Here is a 20,916-nt window from a genome sequence, read left to right on the forward strand (position 1 = left end):
CTTAATTTAAATTTAATTCCAAATGCATGTATTTAGTATACAATGTATAATGCAGGCAGAAAGAAAGTTAAATTAATATCTACTCTTTTTGTTAATCTTGTAAATTTTTCCGAACCAGTTTATCAAGTTTACGTTGATAGTTACCAAGGCCATGCTTCCCTTTTCAATATTTTATGGCAAAATTATACACTACTTTTATTAGCGACAATATACAATATTGAAAGGTAATCTGGTATCTTGTAATAATTTTGTTTTTGCACCTTGACCTAATATAGACCACTCTTTCTTGTAAGCTTTTTATGCTGTAAAAAATATTTTTTATGATTAATTTTAGGGCTCTATAAATTGGCCTTAAATCGCAATAACACAACTATTAAAATTTGTCAGTTTTCTGAATTGCTCAATTCATCTTCATCAGAAATCAAAAGCTTTTTCTTTTACAAGTATATTAAAATGTACAATATTACGATACTAAAAATATTATATATTTCGCCACAACTCAACATTAAATTAAGGTTCAACATTTAAAACGGAACTTATATTATGTCGAAAACAAAAAAGGATCTTGTACATGTGTAAAAAACATAATACCAAATATAATAGATCTCTGTGGAATCTGTAAAATATTCGTTGCTTAATAAAAAGCACGCAACTTTTTTAATCAATCGAATTCTTAAAAATGTCTACAATTATGTATAATTTTTAAAGTATTCAGAATCGTTTCGAAAAAGTGTCAACCACCTTAAGGTAGTTGACACTTTTTTTAAAAATAACTAAAATGTCAAACTCATTCAAGACAGGAGCTTTAAATGTTCTTAATGGGTATTTTTATTCTGAGCGTAACTGTAAAGTATATTACGCAATCTCATTTGTTTTTATAAATTTTTGGTTTTTGGGAATTTATTGATGCGGTATCTTTTCGTGCTTTAAAAACTTTAAGCGAGATAAGTTTTTTCTTTAAAATAAAAAGAATCACCATATAACATAAACATATATCACACTTAGAAATATTAACTATTCCTCATTGTGATGTTAACTATTCGAACAAAACCGTATGTTTCTTAAGCCGGAAATTACACAGAAACTTTCTTTAAAACAAATTTAATAATTATCGATATTTTTTGTAACTAAGTCGTTAAATATGTGCTTTTAGTGCCCTAACATGGTTTACTCTGACGTAATCACAAAACCACATTACATCAAATTAATGCACAAATATGTATTCATCTGATATTTAATATAGATAAGTCATAGAAACCATTTTTATATTTTCAAAATAGGAAAATATAAAGTATATAGTTATCCTAGCGTTATAATATTAGTAAGGATAACTTATCGTTTCAGGAGAAACAGAAGGTCATTTTAAGATCACCAACATTTCTATTAATGGTAACTTTAGTTCGTTCTATTTACCTCCCAGAGTTTTTTATAGTAATTACCTATTTTAAATCACCCCAACATTTCATAAAACGCAGCCGTTTACCTCTTAGCTAGATATAGTTTATTTCGCTAAAATATATTTCAATATTTACAAAAATATCATAAGGTAAATACTTAAAACATGCGAAGTCCAGGCCAAAAGTTATATAATTGTATAGGCAACTATAATTTGAACATTATTATAAAAGTTCTTTTATTACGATCAGTTTTAGGAACTATCAATAAAGGAAGAAAATATAACTTAGAAGACATTGTAAGGATATTAAATTGTCAACCAATCGATTTAAGATATAAAATTTATTGCATCTTTGATTTGATTATATTCATCTTTTAAACTGGAAACTAGTGGACCCTACGTTAGCGCTATTCAGTAAGAACAAACTCGAAACTCACCACAGAAATTGGCCCTGAAATATCAGAAAGTGATATTCGACATTGACTATAATAATTATAATATTACAAGAATACACACATTAAAATAGGATATCACCATAATTGGATTCTCAACATTTCGAGTGTGAGGAACGAAGTGAGTTCTTACAGTATAGCACTGACCAATGAAAAGTATTGATGTTCGGAGTAAAATCCCATCCAGTATGAACGGCGACTCAATATAAAATTACTCGAAAAATACAATGATGGTATCATAGATCGCACTAAAATAGAAGAGATAATTGTTCTTATTGTAACCATTTAGTATTAGCTATCCAAAGTATTAGAGAAGTACAATTTTATATTCGTTTTAATTGGTTTGATAATAAATATAATTCATTATTTTCAAGTATCGTTGCAACCATAAAACCTCAAGGGACTTAGTTATTTACCTCATGATAAGAATGTATATTTTGGACACGCTGAAATAAGTTCAAATTGGTAAATTTTTTTGCTTGTTTTATAAATAGTGAGTTGCTTGTAAGTATATAATTGATAATTGTACATAATTTTAAACATGCAATGAGTTTAATAATATTAAGTAACGTTATTCCGCAATAATAACTGATAATTATACAGGTAAAAGCTTATTAAACATGTAATATGTGAGATTTTGGCCAAATGAATAATTTAATGATTTCTTAACTTAATTTCTTTACCCTAGAGTCGGAAATCATTAATTCTTTGATTAGTAGATATTAATAAAATACAAAAAAATATTGACTATCTAGTATAAATGGCAATTTCTTGAGATAGAATTGAGATAGGTTTGTTTTACGATGAGAACGCTTAACAAGTAAACAATATCTTTTCACCGGTTAAGTGTGACAAAATATCATTGTATTTTTATATATAAAATCTGTTCTGCACAAAAGTATAATCATTGTTCAAATACCAGTAGGTGAATGTTAGACTAAAAATAGTTTTTATTAAAATGTAACATGTTACGAAATATCTTAGTAAGCGTGAAATATTTTATTACAATATTTTTTTGCACTGATTTGAGATAATTGTTTTGGTAACTAAAAATAAATTATGAATCATTAACATAATAAGTTAATGAGTGCCTGAGCTAACGTGCATAGAAAACATTTTAAAATATATCGAAATTTCTTGTCTTCTAGCTTTTAATGTTGCAGTAAAAATATTATATATATACATATATAGATTTTTCTGGTAAGAAAAAAACATTAGCAGACTGGAGTTACTTATAAAGTAAAAGAACATGAACGCTTGTCACGTATCATCATCGCAGTAAATTTAGCAATAGTCTAAATTTAAAGCGGATGATACAGCGAGGCGCACAATTATATTATATAAGTAGTAACTATAATCTTCCCCGAAACGCAATATAGAGTATAGTATATAGTTATACGGTGTTGCTATTGTAAGCTTAGTTGCTTTTTCAGTAGCGCATTTTATAAAAAATCGTCTCATTTATTAGTATATACGGAAAGTCAGTGGTCATGCGCCTAATTTTCTTTAAGTCGTGTCATATTATTATCTCATCGGATTGGAGAGAAGGGGATAGATTGCATCTGTGTTTATAAACACACTGACTTGGGATTGACCGCCGTGGTCGAAATTTGCTTAGATTCGTTTAGTCAAAATATTATTATAAAATATATTTATTTTACACACATTGAATTACTCTACCGTATTTTTTATAATACATTTTTTCATCTATTTTTTAAATTAATATTATATATTTTTATAGTTTTTGACGTGATATAACGTAACAAAAACTTACAAAGACTACCAGCGAATACGTAACAACTTTATACGAGTTACTTTCTCGTTTTGTTACTTCAGCTTCGCCTAATTGTGCTGCGTATACGATGGAAAGTTTATAGGCCGAACTACCAATCAATTACTAACATGTAGCCTGAATATGTTTTACAACGTTTATTGTAACCCAAGCACCATTAGTCCAGTCCACAAAATGTATGGGAAGTGCCTTGTCTTGTTGACTACGTTTGGTGCTATTTTTGCAATATATCCATATTTTGATACTCAAGACTTTATTTATAATGTTCCAAAAGTGTATAGAATATCTATAACATTAGACAAATTGCTAGAGCATTATGAGACAAAAATGTCCAAGGATCCGGAATGGTATATTGCGCTCAGAATGGCAAGAGGTAAGGCTATGTTATGACTAAGTTATATTCAGATATTTTTTATTATTATTTTATTGTTATATAACATTCATAAAAATAAAATTATTGACTATACTTATTATTAAAAACAAAAATAATATTATTAAATCGCTAGATTGTAAAATAATTTAAAATACTTCACGTATGATGAAGAGAGAAGCTTCATGTATATCACAGTAGGAATATCTGTCGAGGTTTTGAATATTAAACAAGTTTATCTTCATTCCAAAATAAACATTACCTACTTTATTTGATGACTTAAAAAATAATATTTTGAAAGGGTCAATTGGATGAAGGTTAAGATTGAAGAGGTGCAGAGTCCCTCTTAAAATTAATATTTCGCAAAGTCCTTTCTAAGTGCGCCTCTAAATTACGAAACAAAGGTTGCTAACAAATTTGAAGTCTCTTTAAGTTACAGTTAAGCCGAGATGGCCTAGTGGTAAGAACGCGTGAATCTTAACCGATGATCGTGGGTTCAAACCCAGGCAAGCATCACTGAATTTTCATGTTCTTAATTTGTGTTTATAATTCATCTCGTGCTTAACGGTGAAGGAAAACATCGTGAGGAAACCTGCATGTGTCTAATTTCATTGAAATTCTACCACATGTGTATTCTACCAACCCGCATTGGAGCAGCGTGGTGGAATGAGCTCCAAACCTTCTCCTCAAAAGGGAGAGGAGGCCTTAGCCCAGCAGTGGGACATTAACAGGCTGTTACTGTACTGTTACTGTTAAGTTACAGTTTAGGTTGGGCAATGGTAGTCAGTCAATGATTGACTGAATTTGTATTTGTATATGGGTTATGACGTTATGTTTAAATAAATACTCTTTAAATTTTGTGGTTCTAAGGACTTTGGTTAAATAACCAATTTACCAATTCGAATAGCATGGTGGATTAAGCACCAAGCATTATCCTCCCAAAGGAAAGAAATCCTTAGCCCAGCGGTGGCACATACATAGGCTATTTCATTATATCCATTAGCATCGAATTATTTTTTATTAACACATGTATTTTTCACATGATTTAATACAATGTATGCAATACTTTGTAGGTCAACTCGAGTATACAATAAACGAGCTGGACAAATCAGTACCGGACAAGTTAAAAGAAAATTTGCAGAATATTTCGAGGAGAATGGATCGTATTTGGAACAGTACCGATTTCACAACATTAGTATATCGCAGCAAAGACTATGAATATGGTACGTATATTTTGTGCTTGAGTATCTAGATAACCTTTAAAATAACTATAATACCGCTCTACATTTACCTTACGAGCGTAATATCGTGAGCGTATCATTATTATATTACTCGATTAGCGCTAGCTCTTTGCATGTATTATGAAACAGAACGAGATTGATGTGTTTTGAATAAAGAAGAGTTTCTTTCTCAGAATCGATAAAGCTGGTACAGATCAGGATTTCCATGCGTTTCTATTTTGTATGTAATCTTATTGATTCAGACGAATGAAGTTTAAATATATAAAAATATCTTATCTTTAATTGTTTAGTTGTAATCTTTTTGTTATTGTTAAATTTTAAGTAATTTTTATTTAACGCAAACTCGCTTTCAGAGACGCTTAAAGTCTGAGTTTCTAAGTATAGATTCGTTTATTTATTCCGAACATCCAACAAAGGTTATTTATATTTATAATATATAAAACACATGAAATATAGAACATTAAGTCATGGCACAAATAATAATTAATAATAATAATGAATAATAATTTCAATAAGTTTTCTCTCAGATTCAGTTAAAAGTTCGTTAATGTCCCTTAATGGCTATAGGTTAACTATAGCAAAACCATCATTCAATGTTTTAACGGTTGATTTGACATTTAAAAGAAATTGAAAAGAGGCTGCACTTGCTATATTTTATTTAATGAAAATAGCTAGTTAGGTTTGTCCTAATACCTGACCCCCCAATTTACACGTGGGTGAAGCCACGAACGGAAACTATTAAATAATAAGTTTCAACACATTTAAATATTAAATAAAACCATTTTATCTATGTAGCTGCTTTATCGACAAGTAATTTCACGATACTATGCCATACTGACATAAAAATTGACGTCACCTAATGTTTCAGCATGTTTATTAAAGGATTTAATGCTAATTTTAGGAGTAATTAAATGGACCTAATTCTAAGCGCGGCAGTAAGAACGGACAAATCACAGACTTAATATATTTAAAATAAACGATTTACTTCAATTTAAATATTATTTTGCTTACGTCTTATTATATTGATTAATCGGAGTTTTTTCATTGATATTTATTTGCTTGTTCAACATAGATATAACGATATAAATCGTTCACATTATTTACACTTTTATCTATGTTATCATTGTAACAAAACTGGAATATTGAAGTTAAATAAATACCTACATACGATAACAGAAAATCTTTGCCGTCAGTCTAACGCGACTGTTCCGGTTTTTTTAAAGTTAAATAAAAAATCTTACGAATCGAAACCAAACCGATTAATTGGTCGCGGTATTTATTTATGTCTCTATTTACCGACATTACATCATGTACACGGACTTGAATACAGTTATATCTGTTCCATAGTTTGACTCATTTATAATCTACCATATTCAATGTTTTGTTTCCACGAGACTTTCGAAAACTAGATTCACTTAGTGTAAGAGATTTTATTATTCACATTACACAATACGCATTAATACAACAATATATGTTAAAGCGTACATGAACAATCAAATCCTGTGCAATAAGATTTATATCGGCTAATTATTTATGCCTCTCAAAATGTAACTGAAAGCGAAATCTCAATAATGATTCGTGTAAAAAAAGAGATGAGACTAGTTAAATGGTAATTTAAAAAAAAAAAGAAGAGAAAAAAATTATAATTACGACTTAGGAACTAATTATTTTTAATCTATTCATTACAGTTGTTTTTTAATTTCATTTATGTTAATCGTAATTAAAGCTATCTTCAGACCAATAAAGGTCTAGGTTTATATGAATTTTAGTAAAGTTTTATGAAGTTATTAAAAATGTTTGTAAAGCGTCAGGGAGCCATGTTTTATTATACGGATATATACTTTTAAATGAAAACAAATTGACCTAAATTGATAAGACTCAATTATAATTTTATTGTTTCTCCGATAGGCGGCTTTAAATTGGACCATTATAATTTAATTGCTTATTACAAAACCTAACTTAAAAATACAAACGAAATTATAAAAATAAATACTATCAATTTGTGGTTAATATCGCAGTACGTTTATAAATTGTTGACCCACAGTGACAAAAAAAGATTCTTTCTAGATCAGTTGTATTAAGCTCAATTATAATAAACAAACTTTACTTCTTGTTACTATAATAAAGGCATAATCGTTAATCATAGACATAAATGTTTGTCAGCTTTCTCTTTACATAATTCAACATTAAGGAAGCCTGCAGTCAGAAAGATTTAATTAATACAAATAGGGTTAAGAAAATATATAATAAATATAAAATCTTCTTTTATAGGTAAATTAAGAATGAATACAGATTTAAACTTACTTAAAAATTCTGTATTCAGTATTTTAAAAAAAAATTTTGTATTCAGTATTTAGTTATTGTCGTAATATTTTATATGAAAACAAATCGTCTGTGATATTATGTGTCTAAAAGCTATATCGTTTCTAATTGCAATATTTCGTTTGAGTAAAGTTACAGCCTGTATACGTCCCACTGCTGGGCTTTCTCTACTCATGAGGAGAAAAATTGCAGCTTATTTTACCATGCTGCTCGAATGCTGTTTGTTGGCATAGCGATGTTGAATGTGATGTGATGAAAATTATGCCCAATTTTAAAAATTTCTTTACGTTACTTTATTTTATTCACCAACGAGTTTGAGATGAAACACAAAAGCAAATGAAGCACTAAGAAACTCGATGATATTATTTTACACGCACTCTAATCCGTAATCTTTAAAAATTCACGTGTTTTAGCTTATTCTTAGGACTATTATTTACAAAATTGATTGGTTAGTTATTTCACTTGTTAGGTTTCTTTTTCTTCCATAAGTAACAAATAAACGTGACTCGCTTCTATTACCATATCCTTTAATAGATGTTACGTAATAACTTTTAAGTTGGTAAGACATGAAATACGAAGTCTACATTTATTCGGCAGGCTTTCGTAACCGCATGCGACTCACGCACTGATCCAGTTGTCTTCCTGTCTGGTCTGTTATAGATTGAATCTTGTGAGGAAACGTTTTATATTTAAGGAGTTAGGAATGTTACAGTTTTTTTTTTTTGTTATCAATTTTAGCGATCATGATATGATTGGTCGTGGGATAAAACCGTGGCCTGATATGTGTTTTAAATGTCAAATTCGTGATTAATGATCAAGCAGCCGTGGTATGATACGGTGAACACAAATGCACTTTCACATTTAAGTTATTCACACTTAAATGTGAAATAGTTGTAAAGCTTGCAATTCAATCTTTTGTTCACGTCAAGGTTATTTCTATTTACGAACTTGGAGGAAAATGAAATTGATGACTTCCGCGTCAGTACCATTCTATCTTATTGTATGCAAAATTAAAAATCAATATCAAGGGATTATAGTCCACTCAGTTAATATTTAAAAAAGGTATACAATGCATGAAAGAAGGCAGATTTTTTTACTTTAGAGATCGTTTCGGAATTTACTACTAAGAGTCTTCGACCTTAGCGTATGAGCCTAACGCAAGGGGCACTCGGATAGCGTTGAATTTCGAATTATTTAAATGATCGCTTATAATTATAAAAGTATTAGTCCTATCGAAAAAGATTTATTACTCCCAATTATCAGATATAATTAAATAGTATTATCACTAAAACAGAAAGCGAAGTGGTCTAGTTCATTTATATTGCAGTAAGTGAAAATGTATTGTGTGGAACAGAAAACTTGAGACCTCTGTTCGCATACATTTTGAAATATATATAATATAATGACTGGTCTAAAGGCACGTACCAGGTTGTTTTTCTCTAGCGTTCATTTAAATATCTTATTATCTATAAAATTACTGCTTAGGTGTTTGCTGTTGCTACATAACGATATATAAATATGAATACATGTATTCATTTATACTCGGAAGACATTTCAAGTAAGATATTTAAACAAGCCCTGCTCTAATATTAATATTACTATTACTACCGTGAGAACTCAGTGAATTTGAAACCAGTTCTTCTTATCAAACTTTGATTTTAAACTCAGCGAGATACACCGTTTAACGTTGTAACAATATAATGCTTGTCGGAAGAATTTCTAGTGACGTAAGCTACTATTGTTGATGTTAATATAATCAGAAATAAAGACTAGACTTAATTTACTGATTCGGGTGTAATTATAAGTAAAGCGCTTAATTATGAGTTTGTAGCATAAGTGTTTCCAATTATTAAAAGTAATAAATAATAATTGTAGACTAATTTCCGCAATGACGTACCAAACATAAAAACATAAGTAAATTTTTTGTTAGAGTTTCTCTCCATTACGTTTCATACTTGCGGTAAAACTTTCTCATAAAACACCATACTAACGAGTTTTTACCTTAAACTTTAACTATTTGATTTATTTTTCCTTATCTTTGTAATCGGTTTATTTCGTATATTTTGAATATAAATTTTTTCATGGAGCGTGTTTTACGTATTTAAAAGTTTATTTATAACTAACTCTGATAACACATTTTAAGTACAGAAACTAAATTATTTAGCATAGCATAATTTATATTAATTTGTCTGTGTACACATAAGTTGTACTTCTGTCGAAACAAAAGCAAAATTGTGTGTGTTTTACGCACATTGGTATCCGTAATGGTTATTGTTACATGTTTGTGTCGAGTGATATCAGGTATACGTAACATTTACCACGAAAGTGTTGAAAACAATTACATATACATTTTGATTTATTTCAGTTTAATTCAGATTTTTAAATCAGCCAGATTTTTAATCAAATTTTGGAAATTGTGAAACAATATTATTGAATCGGTATAAATGGATGGTACCTAAAAACATTGTTTAAGAGAGTTGTTTTCGATACAGGTCGCATTTATTTATATAATTCTAAATAGTATCATAGACTAATATGTAAGAATATTAAGTATTGATATTAATTTTAAGAAAAAAACGATGAAAGATGCAGTTCCATTTTGTACAAAACTTAGTTGAAAAAAATAGCAGAATACTTTCATTTTTCTTTGGACATCATGTAAATTACGTATATTTATGTTAAATTTACAATTTATGAAATGTGTGTACATAAATTTATGAAATTGATTATTTTATTAAAAAAAAAAATATTCTTCTCGACCTATACTCACTCGGAGGCTCTATATAGCCAATAAATAATCAAGCTATGAACATAACAATCAGTGATCGGAACCAATTTAATTTAACTTGGCGATAAAAAACCGACACTGGATATAATATAGACATACGAACTTACTCGAAACTACAAGTTTTTAATAGCAATGCACATGTAGATTTAGAAAAAGAAAAAGAAAGAAAAAAAAATGATAAAATCGAGTAAAAAGAATTGAAGATTAAAATTTTTAATCGAGATATTTGTTATATTATATTTTGAAGTCTTTATTACACAAAATTTACAAAAAATATGAAAGATGAAAAGGTAATTTACGCAGTATGCGAAGGCTTCCTTTATGACTTACACTGATCTCTTCCATGAAACATTTATTAAGGATTAAGGCAGAAACAAAATTCGGGCAGTGTGCACTTAACTAAATTAAAAATAATGTTTATATATGTAGACACATGCTCTTATATATACATATATATTAAATAAATAACCATGAATGTACAATAATGTAACATGAAATAGTTATATCGACAAATAATAATGGGTGTGGATTCAGCTTGACGAATTTCTCCGGGACGGAAAATAAACCCAAAAAACAACCAAAATAAAATATGATTTGCATGAATTATTATTTATTCTCGAGACAAATCTAACGAATTTTGAGAATTAAAAAGGTTATAGAAAATTATATAATAGAAAAAAGAATTACAAAGTACGTTAAGAATTAATTACACTGAGCACTCGAATAAGTATCAAAATTAAAAAATAACTACACTGCACAAAATCTTGATCGCGTTCGTATTCCGATGACAAAAATGCTAGCAGAATTCGTAATTCCAATTCTCATGGAGGAACTATAACTTTCTTTTCTGAGACTAATGAGTCAACTCATCAATCAATCAATCAATCAACAGCCAATCGTTGTCCACTGCTGAACATAGGCCTCTCCCAAGGTGCGCTCATGTACATATGTGTCAATTCATTAATCAACTCATGTATGTGTCAATTCATTAATTATTTTGTAACCCTTTCCCAGTCATGGAGAATAAGACTTCTATTATTATATCGTTTTAGAAACAAAAACACTTACATTAAATGATTAATAAGTAAAATTGTAATGACAATTTCAAAACTCATCAAACGATGTTAATCATTATTAAATGATTTATCAATTTCAAAAATTTATATGGATTTATTGTGATTACTAAGCTTTTGTCGTCATATCTATTCAAAAGGGTGTCTTGATAGACTATTTATAGTACCTATGACCGTCATATAAATACCTATTACCTAACCGGCTAACTATATCCATTAAAAAAAAGGGCTTAAAATCTAATCCTCTATATATACATATATTTTTCTTTTTAGTGGCCAAAGCTATTTTTGAAAACATCGACGTGTTTTCGTCGCTGTTGGAACCAATCACAATTGGTACGATGGGCACTCAGAAACCATTTCGTTTCAATTTCGAACAGTATGTTCTAGAAGCCAAAACGAAAATGCCTAGCAGAAAAGCAGCAGGTAATATTAAGTTATTATATAATAAAATTATGCTTGTTGTTGTTCATATTGGTTATGTTAAATTTTTATACGATTTGAAATTCTGTATGAAGGTTTTCGTTCGCTTGACGGTTTTTGACAAGTACTAACTATTAACGGACTGGGGGCGGTGCGAGATTAGTATCTTATAAATGTTAACAAATATATAAATTTCATTATATATATACCATTTCAAATCATACTTGTCACGGCTCTATATATATATATATATTTGAATTTATTATTTTATATTAATGAAGCCACTCTTCAAATTGGCCGACTTTTGGGCCACCTCCAAAATGAGCGCTGCGTTGCGGCCAGCCTCCGCACGCAGCTCTTCGGCACCCAATTTTATGGGATCCTCTCTACGGACATCCGAGGAAAAGAATTCCTCACAGTCCAGCACGACTTCGGTTGCATTTTTACGGAAAGCCCGACTTCTTAAGGAGCGCTCGAACGCCTCCTCCCTGGCTTCGGCGGCTTTCGCCTTAAGCTCAGCTTTAGCCCGAGTTAGGGCAGTTCCGCGTCCCTTCGAAGTGGGCTTCTCGCGACGTGCACTATTACACTTCGCCGTAACTCGTCCCTCTGTCTCAGTATCAGAGCCAGAGTCGAAAATGCCTAAGCCCACGCGTGGGCGCTTCCGACCAGCAAGGCATCTGAGGACAACTCCGTGTCCATCGTCAATACAAAATACAAAAAAAAAAAACAACTCAAAACAACAATTTGTCTATAAAAGACTTATACCTAAAACAAAAATAAAAATAGGTCTACAAAGACCTATTTTTATTTTTACAACGAAACCAATTCTTAAACAAAACAAAAGTCCATATTCAAGCCAAAATTCAATAAAATGACGCGTCAGAAAATCAGAAACCAATAAACAAAGCCAAAGTGGGTAGTCTTGAAACATTCGGAAAGCGTAGATAAGAAGCGTATGCACACAATCTCACTCGACGACGGCCGAACCGACAATCCAAAAAAAAGTGCATAGTCCGCTCCAAATTGAGAAATTTTGATTTCAAGGGGATTTTACCTCATTTTTCGATCATCGCTCTTCGCGGTATAAACCGTTTTAATTTAGAAAGGAAAAAAAAGTGTATTTTTTTAATTTTTAGCGGGCGAATAAGCGACAGTCGTAGTAGTTTCATATATTTAACATTTTTATACCGTGTTGCTATTATTGCGTTATTGCCTTCATAAATTCGTTACGGGACTAATCTTTTTAATTAGTATTGTTATTTTAATTTCTGATTAATGCAAAATTGCGTATACATTTTTCTGAAATATGGAATAGAGTTATGAAACAAGGCTGATTATTACATTGATTAAAAAATATTTATTATTGTAAAAATAAATAAAATAAATAAAAATTTATATTATGTGTGTTGGTTATATCAGCACCAATTCTACGATTAAAGAGTAATATAATGAAATTTATATATATATATATATATATATATATATATATATATATATATAATATAAATATAATATATAAATACATATATATATATACCATTTCAAATCATACTTGTCACGGCTCTATATATATATATATATATATATATATATATATATATATATTTATATATATTTGTTATTATATATATATATAAATTCGCAGTCGCACGTGCAGGGGACTGCACGCCTGAGGCAGTCAAGTGTGGAGCGTTGCAGCGGGACCCGGATATATGGGTTTGGTCCGCGTCACCTGTCCCATTACGGTGGCGAAGAAGCTGTCCGACGCCGGTCGTCTTATGGTAGAGTGGAGCTCAGCCAAAGTGTACGTCCTGGAACAGCGCCCTCTGTGCTGTTACAAATGCATGGGCGTTAGACATACAAAGATGCTCTGCCCATCCAAGGCGGAACGAGGTGGGCTTTGCTTCCGGTGTGGTATCGAGGGCCACAAGTCTTCGACCTGCACTGGAAAGCTGCACTGTGCAGTATGTGCGGACGCTGGAAGACCCTCTGGACACGTGATGGGCTCGGGAGAGTGTAACCCTCCCTTCACAAAAGGAAAGATGGTATTAGGCACTCACACCATCACCAACGTCGGACGGCGCCAGGCCGAAGAGGAAGTACCCATGTCAACATGAGCGACAAACTCAGCTTCCTCCAGACGAACGTCAACCACTGCGCCGGGGCTCAGGACCTGCTACTGCAGTCCATAGCGAAGTGGCAAATCGACCTGGCTGTGGCCTGCGAGCCCTATTTCGTCCCTCCCTTATCTCACTGGGTAGGGGACTTGGACGGCACCGTGGCAGTCCTCACTCGGAGCGGTACGGGTCCTTCCCTCTCACTCATTGAGAGGGGCTCGGGCTACGTAGTGGCAGGATGGGGAGAGTACGTATTAGTAGGAACGTACTTCTCCCCCAACCGCGGCCTGGTGGAGTTCGAGAGCTACCTCGGTTCTGTCAGAGTTGCGGTGTCCAGGCAGTCGCCGAAACCGATAGTGGTTCTCGGTTACTTCAACGCGAAATCACGTGCCTGGGGAAATTCTGCCACAAACCCGCGAGGGAGGGCTGTCCAGGTGTGGGCCCTACTCTCCAGCCTGTCCCTACATGGCGCGCAGAGTGAGAAATTGGAGGGTAGAGGAGGAGGTGGAGACTCTGTCGGATCATAGATACATCCGATTTGAGATCTCCACCTCTTGCAGTCTAGCGGAACCTCTGAGGGTGCCAACCACGCTCCCCAGGTGGTCCCTTGGCCAGCTGGATCGTGAGCTGGTCAGGGAAGCTGCTATCGTGCAGCGGTGGGGTTCCGCGGAAAGGAGGGAGGGTGCCAGTGTCGACGAGCTGGCGGACGGCATGCGCAGCGCTCTAAAGGAGGTGTGCGATGCGGCCATGCCGAGGACCCGGCGCAGGCTACCGCGCCGCCAGGTATACTGGTGGTCGCCCGAAATAGCGGAGCTTCGGGCGACATGTAACCGGGCGCGGAGGGCTTACGTCCGCTGTCGCAGGCACAACGGCCTCGACGCGGATTTGGAGGTACGGCTGTGGGCCACTTATCGCCAGCTGAAAAAGGAGCTGCAGCAGGTGATAAGTCAAGTTAAGATGAGAGCAAGGGAAGAGCTTCTGGTGGGCCTGAACAGGGACCCGTGGGGACGCCCGTACCGTGGTGTGCGAGGAAAGTTCCGCACACACGGCGCCCCTGCGACGGAAACGTTGCCGCCGGATCTCCTCCTGCGACTGGTTGATGAATTATTTCACCAACCAGGTGAACACGTCCCACCAAGTATGCCCCCTCTGTAACAGATGACAGTGCGGCTCCACCACACGTTACGGAGCGACAGATGGAGATGGCCCTTGATCGATTGAGGGCCAGAACCACAGCGCCGGGTCCGGACGGGGTTCCAGGGCGTGTTCTGCGTAACGCCCTGGAACATCTAGGTGGGAGGCTTCGGGAACTGTTTGATGAATGTCTTTCCAGTGGGCAGTTTCCGAAGCTGTGGAAGGAGGGAAAATTGATTCTGTTGCCGAAGGAGGGGCGTCCACTCGATTCTCCTTCGGCATATAGGCCAATTGTGCTGCTGAATGAGCCAGGCAAGCTCTTCGAGAAGATCCTCGCTGCCCGTCTTATTCAGCACCTCAACGAGGTGGGGCCGGGTCTTTCAGAGGCTCAGTACGGGTTCAGGGAGGGTCGATCTACCATTGACGCCCTGGACGCCCTAAAGACCTGGACCACCGAGGCGGTGGCCCGAGGAGACGTAGTCCTGGCGGTATCGCTGGACGTAGCGAACGCATTTAACAGTCTTCCTACATCAGAAGGCTGTTGGGGGCATACCTCCAGGACCGAGTGGTCCTCTGGGAGGGGGGCGATGGGCAACTTGTCCGGCGTTGGGTAGGCTGTAGCGTTCCACAGGGATCGGTACTCGGCCCAATCCTGTGGAACGTCGGATTCGATTGGCTCCTTACGGCCCCCATCCTTCCCGGAATGAGAGTGTTGTGCTACGCGGATGACACCCTCATCACGGCGACGGGGCAGACCTTTCAGGAGGCGGCCCACCTGGCCGAGGTCGGAGTATCGCTCACGATGGACCGGATTGGGATGCTGGGCTTGAGGGTCTCTGTCACAAAAACAGAGGGCCTCCTATTCCACGGTCCACGTTGGGGTCCCCCTCGAGGGGCGTCTATCACCGTCAAGGGGACGGTGATTAAGGTGCAAGCCCAGAGCGAGGTATCTGGGCTTGGTCCTGGACGGAAGATGGAGCTTCAGGCAGCATTTTGTCTAACTCGGCCCGAAGCTCATAAGCGCTGTTGCTGCTCTGGGCCGCCTCCTACCGAATGTAGGAGGGCCGGAAACACCATGTCGGCGTTTATACGCTAGCGTGGTACGCTCCATGGCGTTGTACGGTGCACCCATTTGTGTGGATGCTCTCACCGCTCGTAACAGAGCTCTTCTACGGAGGCTGCAAAGAATCATAGCGGTGAGAGCGATACGTGGGTACCGTACGGTGTCATGGACGGCAGCGACACTTCTCGCGAGCGATCCGCCCTGGGAACTCCAGGTAGAGGTGCTTGCGGAAATGCATCAGGTGGAAACGAGGTCAAGCAGCGTCCGTCCAGGGTCGGCGGAGGTTGAGCAAGTCAGGGCCCTAGCCCAGCGAGCCTTGATTCGTAGCTGGGAGGAGGACCTGAGGTCCCCCTCGGCAGGCCTAGTGACAGTGGAGGCGCTCCACCCCCACTTGAGTCTCTGGGTGGAACGGAGTCACGGCACACTCACATTCAGGCTGACGCAGGTACTTACCGGACACGGTTGTTTCGGTAAGTACCGGATAGCGAGGCGGGAGGTGACACCCTCCTGCCATGAGTGTGGTGTGCCTTCGGACACAGCGTGCCACACTCTGATGGAGTGTGCCGCTTGGGGACCTCAGCGCCTGTCCCTGGCGGCCTTAGTCGGTGAAGACCTCTCGCTCCTGAGTGTGATAAATGCCATGCTTGGTAGCGAGAGGTGCTGGTTGGAGACGGTCTCCTTCTGCGAAAATGTCATGTTACAGAAGGAGGCAGCGGAGCGGGAGCGTGAGGAGAGAGCCTCCGCTGACTCGCTTCGCCGAAGAAGACCGGGGAGAAGGCGTCGGCGCTATGCGCATCTTCTCCTCCCGTCGTAAGTGTTGCCGGGGTTAGGGGATCTTTGTACCCTGAGAACCCCCTAGGATTTGGAGGCCTGCAGAGGCGGGCCAACCGTCGGGGCGTCACGGTAGTATGCGCAAGCGATCCCGTGACGCCCCTCGAAAATGCGGTGTGGGTACCGCTGGTTTTTTAGTGGGTATTCCGGCACATACTCGGCGCCGGCGAGTCCCACATACCCCCCACTTCAAGTGGGGGAAACGGGTAAACGCGTTTTTCCAGCGAAAAAAAAAAAGACTTCACTTTATATAATGAAGATTTTTAAATTTCAAGTTTCTCTTTTGTAATATACACTAGACTCTAATAGTCAATTATTAAGACATTGTTCTTTATATTCAATGAATAAACCCTGTAGCTCCAAGAAAAAATTAAAGAGCGTACCAGCTTAAAGCACACGTTACTTCCTTAGAAGTAATTTATAAGACTGTGTGAATAAATAACTCGAAACCTTAAACCAAAAAACAGATAGGATAGAATCTATACTTCCGAAAGTCAAACAATTACCTAAAACTCTTCCAAGTTATAAACACAATCTCTATAACTCAAACATTTTTGCGTCTCCCTCAAACTTCAGTTCGACTTACTGAGTTTTAACAGTTATATATATTATATATATATATATATATATATATATAACTGTTGTTATATATTATATATATAACTGTTATATCCTTTTGCATTCTATCTATGTTGCGATCGATGATAAAAGCTATATGTTTATATAAATATCTTACATGCAATAATTAATTTGTACGCGTGAAAATGTGTAAAGCAAATAAAAAAAAATATCTAGTTATGTAGTGCAGCCGTTCTTCAATTTTACGAAATTAAAAATTCGCTGTCATAATAACACATTATATTATTTACATGTCAGAAATCCAACGAATTTAACTTTTTTTACATATAACAAATTAGTTTATAACATCAGCAATAATTTCCAATAATATCATGCTGTCAAAAATATGTACGTACCGTAATTATCTTAATTTTATGTTTAATAAAGAATCAATTAAATTTTTCTTTTACCTACTATTTTTGTTAATATTAAGAAATGTAAAAATTAGGCATTCGATGTTTCCATTGTAAGCCCTGACACGGTTCAATATCTGAAGGCCGTTTTCTAGTTCAACAATTAACCACAATGTGGCGTTGTACGAAGTTTGCTTTATAAAAAATGGTGAAAGCACCTTGACACAGTTCTAAACAAACATTACATTTTAGCTGTGACATCTATTATTTTATTTGTTTAAAATAAGTAGGCAGACTGGCAAATGGGCCACCTGATGGTAAAAGGTCGCTACCCAAAGACATTACCACTGTAAGAAATATAAACCATTCCTTACGTACCTTGAGAACTAAGATTTTATATTCCCTGTACTTGTAGTTAAAACCTGTACTTGTGGCTCACACACCCTACAAACTGAAACAAAAATTACTAAGTACTGCAGATTGGCGATAAAATGTGTGTTAAGTGGGTGGTATCTACACAAATAGGCTTGCACAAAGTGCGTTTAAGTAGGTACCGTACAACTCTAATACTTTTTCAATGACCTTTTCGTTTGTTAATTTCAGACGCATGTATGATGCAGCTGCTGATATCTGCAATGGAAACGCAGACGACACAAGCTGATGGAACTTGCGAGCTATCTCCGGAATGTCAAACACAAGTGATGCAGGGATCTGGACTCGCCTTTCAACAAACCAGCCGAGTTCGTGCAATGATTTTGTCTCGTCTCTTTGATTGCATGGAAGGTGTTGATCTCTCAGCATTAATTTATAAGCTCTGTATCCAGATTTATAAAGAGACAAAGTCTTTGGAGGCTTGGGATCATCCGCCTGGCACAAGAACACTGTTTATGCAACAAAGTAAGTTAATTGACTTAGTAATATTTAAAAATTTGTTTATATATTTTTAAAACATTTATATAATTAAAATAATTTTTTTTTATAACACTGTGGACATGTTATAATATTATGACTTTCTACTCACCTCGAGTTGCTACAAGATTAAAATTAGTGTATAACAAATAGTTATATTTTATTATATTAATTAAATAAATATTATAATAATTTTAAATTATAACGCTATATATACGCATTATAGTTATAATTTTTACAAATTAAGGTAAAAGTTACAGAGCTTAAAAGAGAATTAACTTTTTCATATTTTATTTTAATAAAATTACTGTATAAATTACCTAAAAAATTATTCTACTTTTTCCTTTCCTTAAAATAATGTAATATTATTAAATTAAAAATAAACTATATAACGTTCGTCAAGTCCTGTCTAACTAAAATTAATAAACAATAGTTACTGCTTTATAAAATTAGACTTATATTTATTTCAGTATTATTATGTGCATCACAAGGCTACGGGGAGTTTATAAAACCGCGATGGATGAATAAAGTAATATCATGGCAAGAACCTAAGGGATGTTACGCAGATGACCGTCAGCCATTTTTAAAACTTACCGGTTTTGTAGGGCCTGCATCGTCACCACCGCCTAAAGATAGGGAGGTAGCTGATCAATTTATTTTAAAACAGTAAATCATTCACACTTCCTTGTAATAAAAAATAATATTATTTATTGCAATTATTTATATCCACAGGAAGAGTATCGCGTAAAAAAAGCCGCGTCATCTGTAGGGGGTTCCTGCAACTCCTTAACGTCAGCAATGGCTCTGGGCTCTCTTGTAATGTATGTACGAGCACTACTGGAAACTGACCAAGCATTTCAATACGAAGTTCTTGTGTAAGAACTAAATAGTGCTTAAGAAATAGTATACAAACTTAATTTAAATTATTACTAATCTAATTCAATTTTTCTTTCATGTTTTTTTTTAAATATATTGTTTGAAATTCACTGAGCGTAGTCAATTATATAACAATAGAAGAGTGAGTGGTAACGATATTGATACCTATTTTAGGAACTTTTAATTTCTTTTTCTATAAATGTCATTTGTTAGCTTCTAAATTAAAGCTAAATGTCACTCAAATTGTTTGAAATTTACAATCGTTAAACATAAATACACATATAGTAAATACTTAGAATAAAAAAATATAAAAAAAACATTCTTCGATAGAATGTTTAAGATAGCAATAAGGTCTATGTGTTCACATGTAAAGTCTATAAAAACACCTATACCAGTTTTTGGTAAGTAGAAATAATATTACTTTTAATTTCTATAATAATATTACATTTTATCTATCTTCTAAATCATTAAACGTTATTACAAATTATCATGTGTTTATGAAGGTGTAGAAGGTCGGTATGTATCTGCGCTATACAGCGCTGCAATCAAACTAAAACAAATAGATGAAGTAGAAAAACATATTCGTGGCTTGCAAAAAGAACTAGTTAAACCTAAAGTAAGCGAATTCCTAGAAACAAGCATGATTTCTGCTACAGAAAAAGCAAAGCTGTTGAAAGGAGTGGGGGAAACAGCAGGTTACATAGTAATTAATTAATATTTATGTATCGGAAAATAGTAATTATAACTGTATATTAATTATTGTTATGCAATCATTAATAAAGATAAATATTCCACAGGAATGCCTACTGCAGCTGTGAATTTCTTAGTTGTCGTTGCCGAAAATGGTCGTTTAAAATCGTTGAAGCGGATTATCAGAATGTTCTTAGCCGTTATGGTTGCTCACAGAAAGGAGGCTTTATGTGAAGTGATCACTGCTAAGCCCCTTGATGAGAGTTCACGCAAAGCACTAATGGATGCACTAAAAAAATTTGTTAAAGGGAAAAATATTCAACTAACAGAAAAGGTAGATCCAAATATCATCGGAGGCGTAATTGTTGGAGTTGAAGATAAACATATCGATTTGAGTATTGCTAGAAAGATCCAAATGTATACCGATATTATAAAGCAATCAGTTTAATGACATATAATATCATATGA

At 34.9% G+C, this 20,916-nt stretch overlaps 2 protein-coding genes across 2 annotated transcripts; both read left to right on the forward strand.

Annotated features, from left to right (window-relative positions):
- The first annotated feature begins 3,739 nt into the window (after positions 1-3,739).
- On the forward strand, positions 3,740-19,929 carry LOC126770727 (uncharacterized). Its single transcript, XM_050490251.1, has 6 exons — positions 3,740-4,013; positions 5,084-5,233; positions 11,708-11,860; positions 18,577-18,870; positions 19,353-19,522; positions 19,615-19,929. The coding sequence occupies exons 1-6, from the start codon at positions 3,764-3,766 to the stop codon at positions 19,759-19,761; spliced, it is 1,164 nt and encodes a 387-aa protein (XP_050346208.1). The 5' UTR covers positions 3,740-3,763; the 3' UTR covers positions 19,762-19,929.
- Positions 19,930-20,089: 160 nt separating this feature from the next.
- LOC126770728 (ATP synthase subunit O, mitochondrial-like) lies at positions 20,090-20,910 on the forward strand. The gene is made up of 3 exons (XM_050490252.1): positions 20,090-20,159; positions 20,262-20,453; positions 20,556-20,910. Exons 1-3 carry the CDS (start codon positions 20,090-20,092, stop codon positions 20,894-20,896), a joined length of 603 nt encoding a protein of 200 aa, XP_050346209.1. The 3' UTR covers positions 20,897-20,910.
- The last annotated feature ends 6 nt before the right edge of the window (positions 20,911-20,916 follow it).

Source organism: Nymphalis io, chromosome 9, assembly GCF_905147045.1.
Source record: "Nymphalis io chromosome 9, ilAglIoxx1.1, whole genome shotgun sequence".
Classification (NCBI taxonomy): Eukaryota; Metazoa; Arthropoda; class Insecta; order Lepidoptera; family Nymphalidae; genus Nymphalis; species Nymphalis io.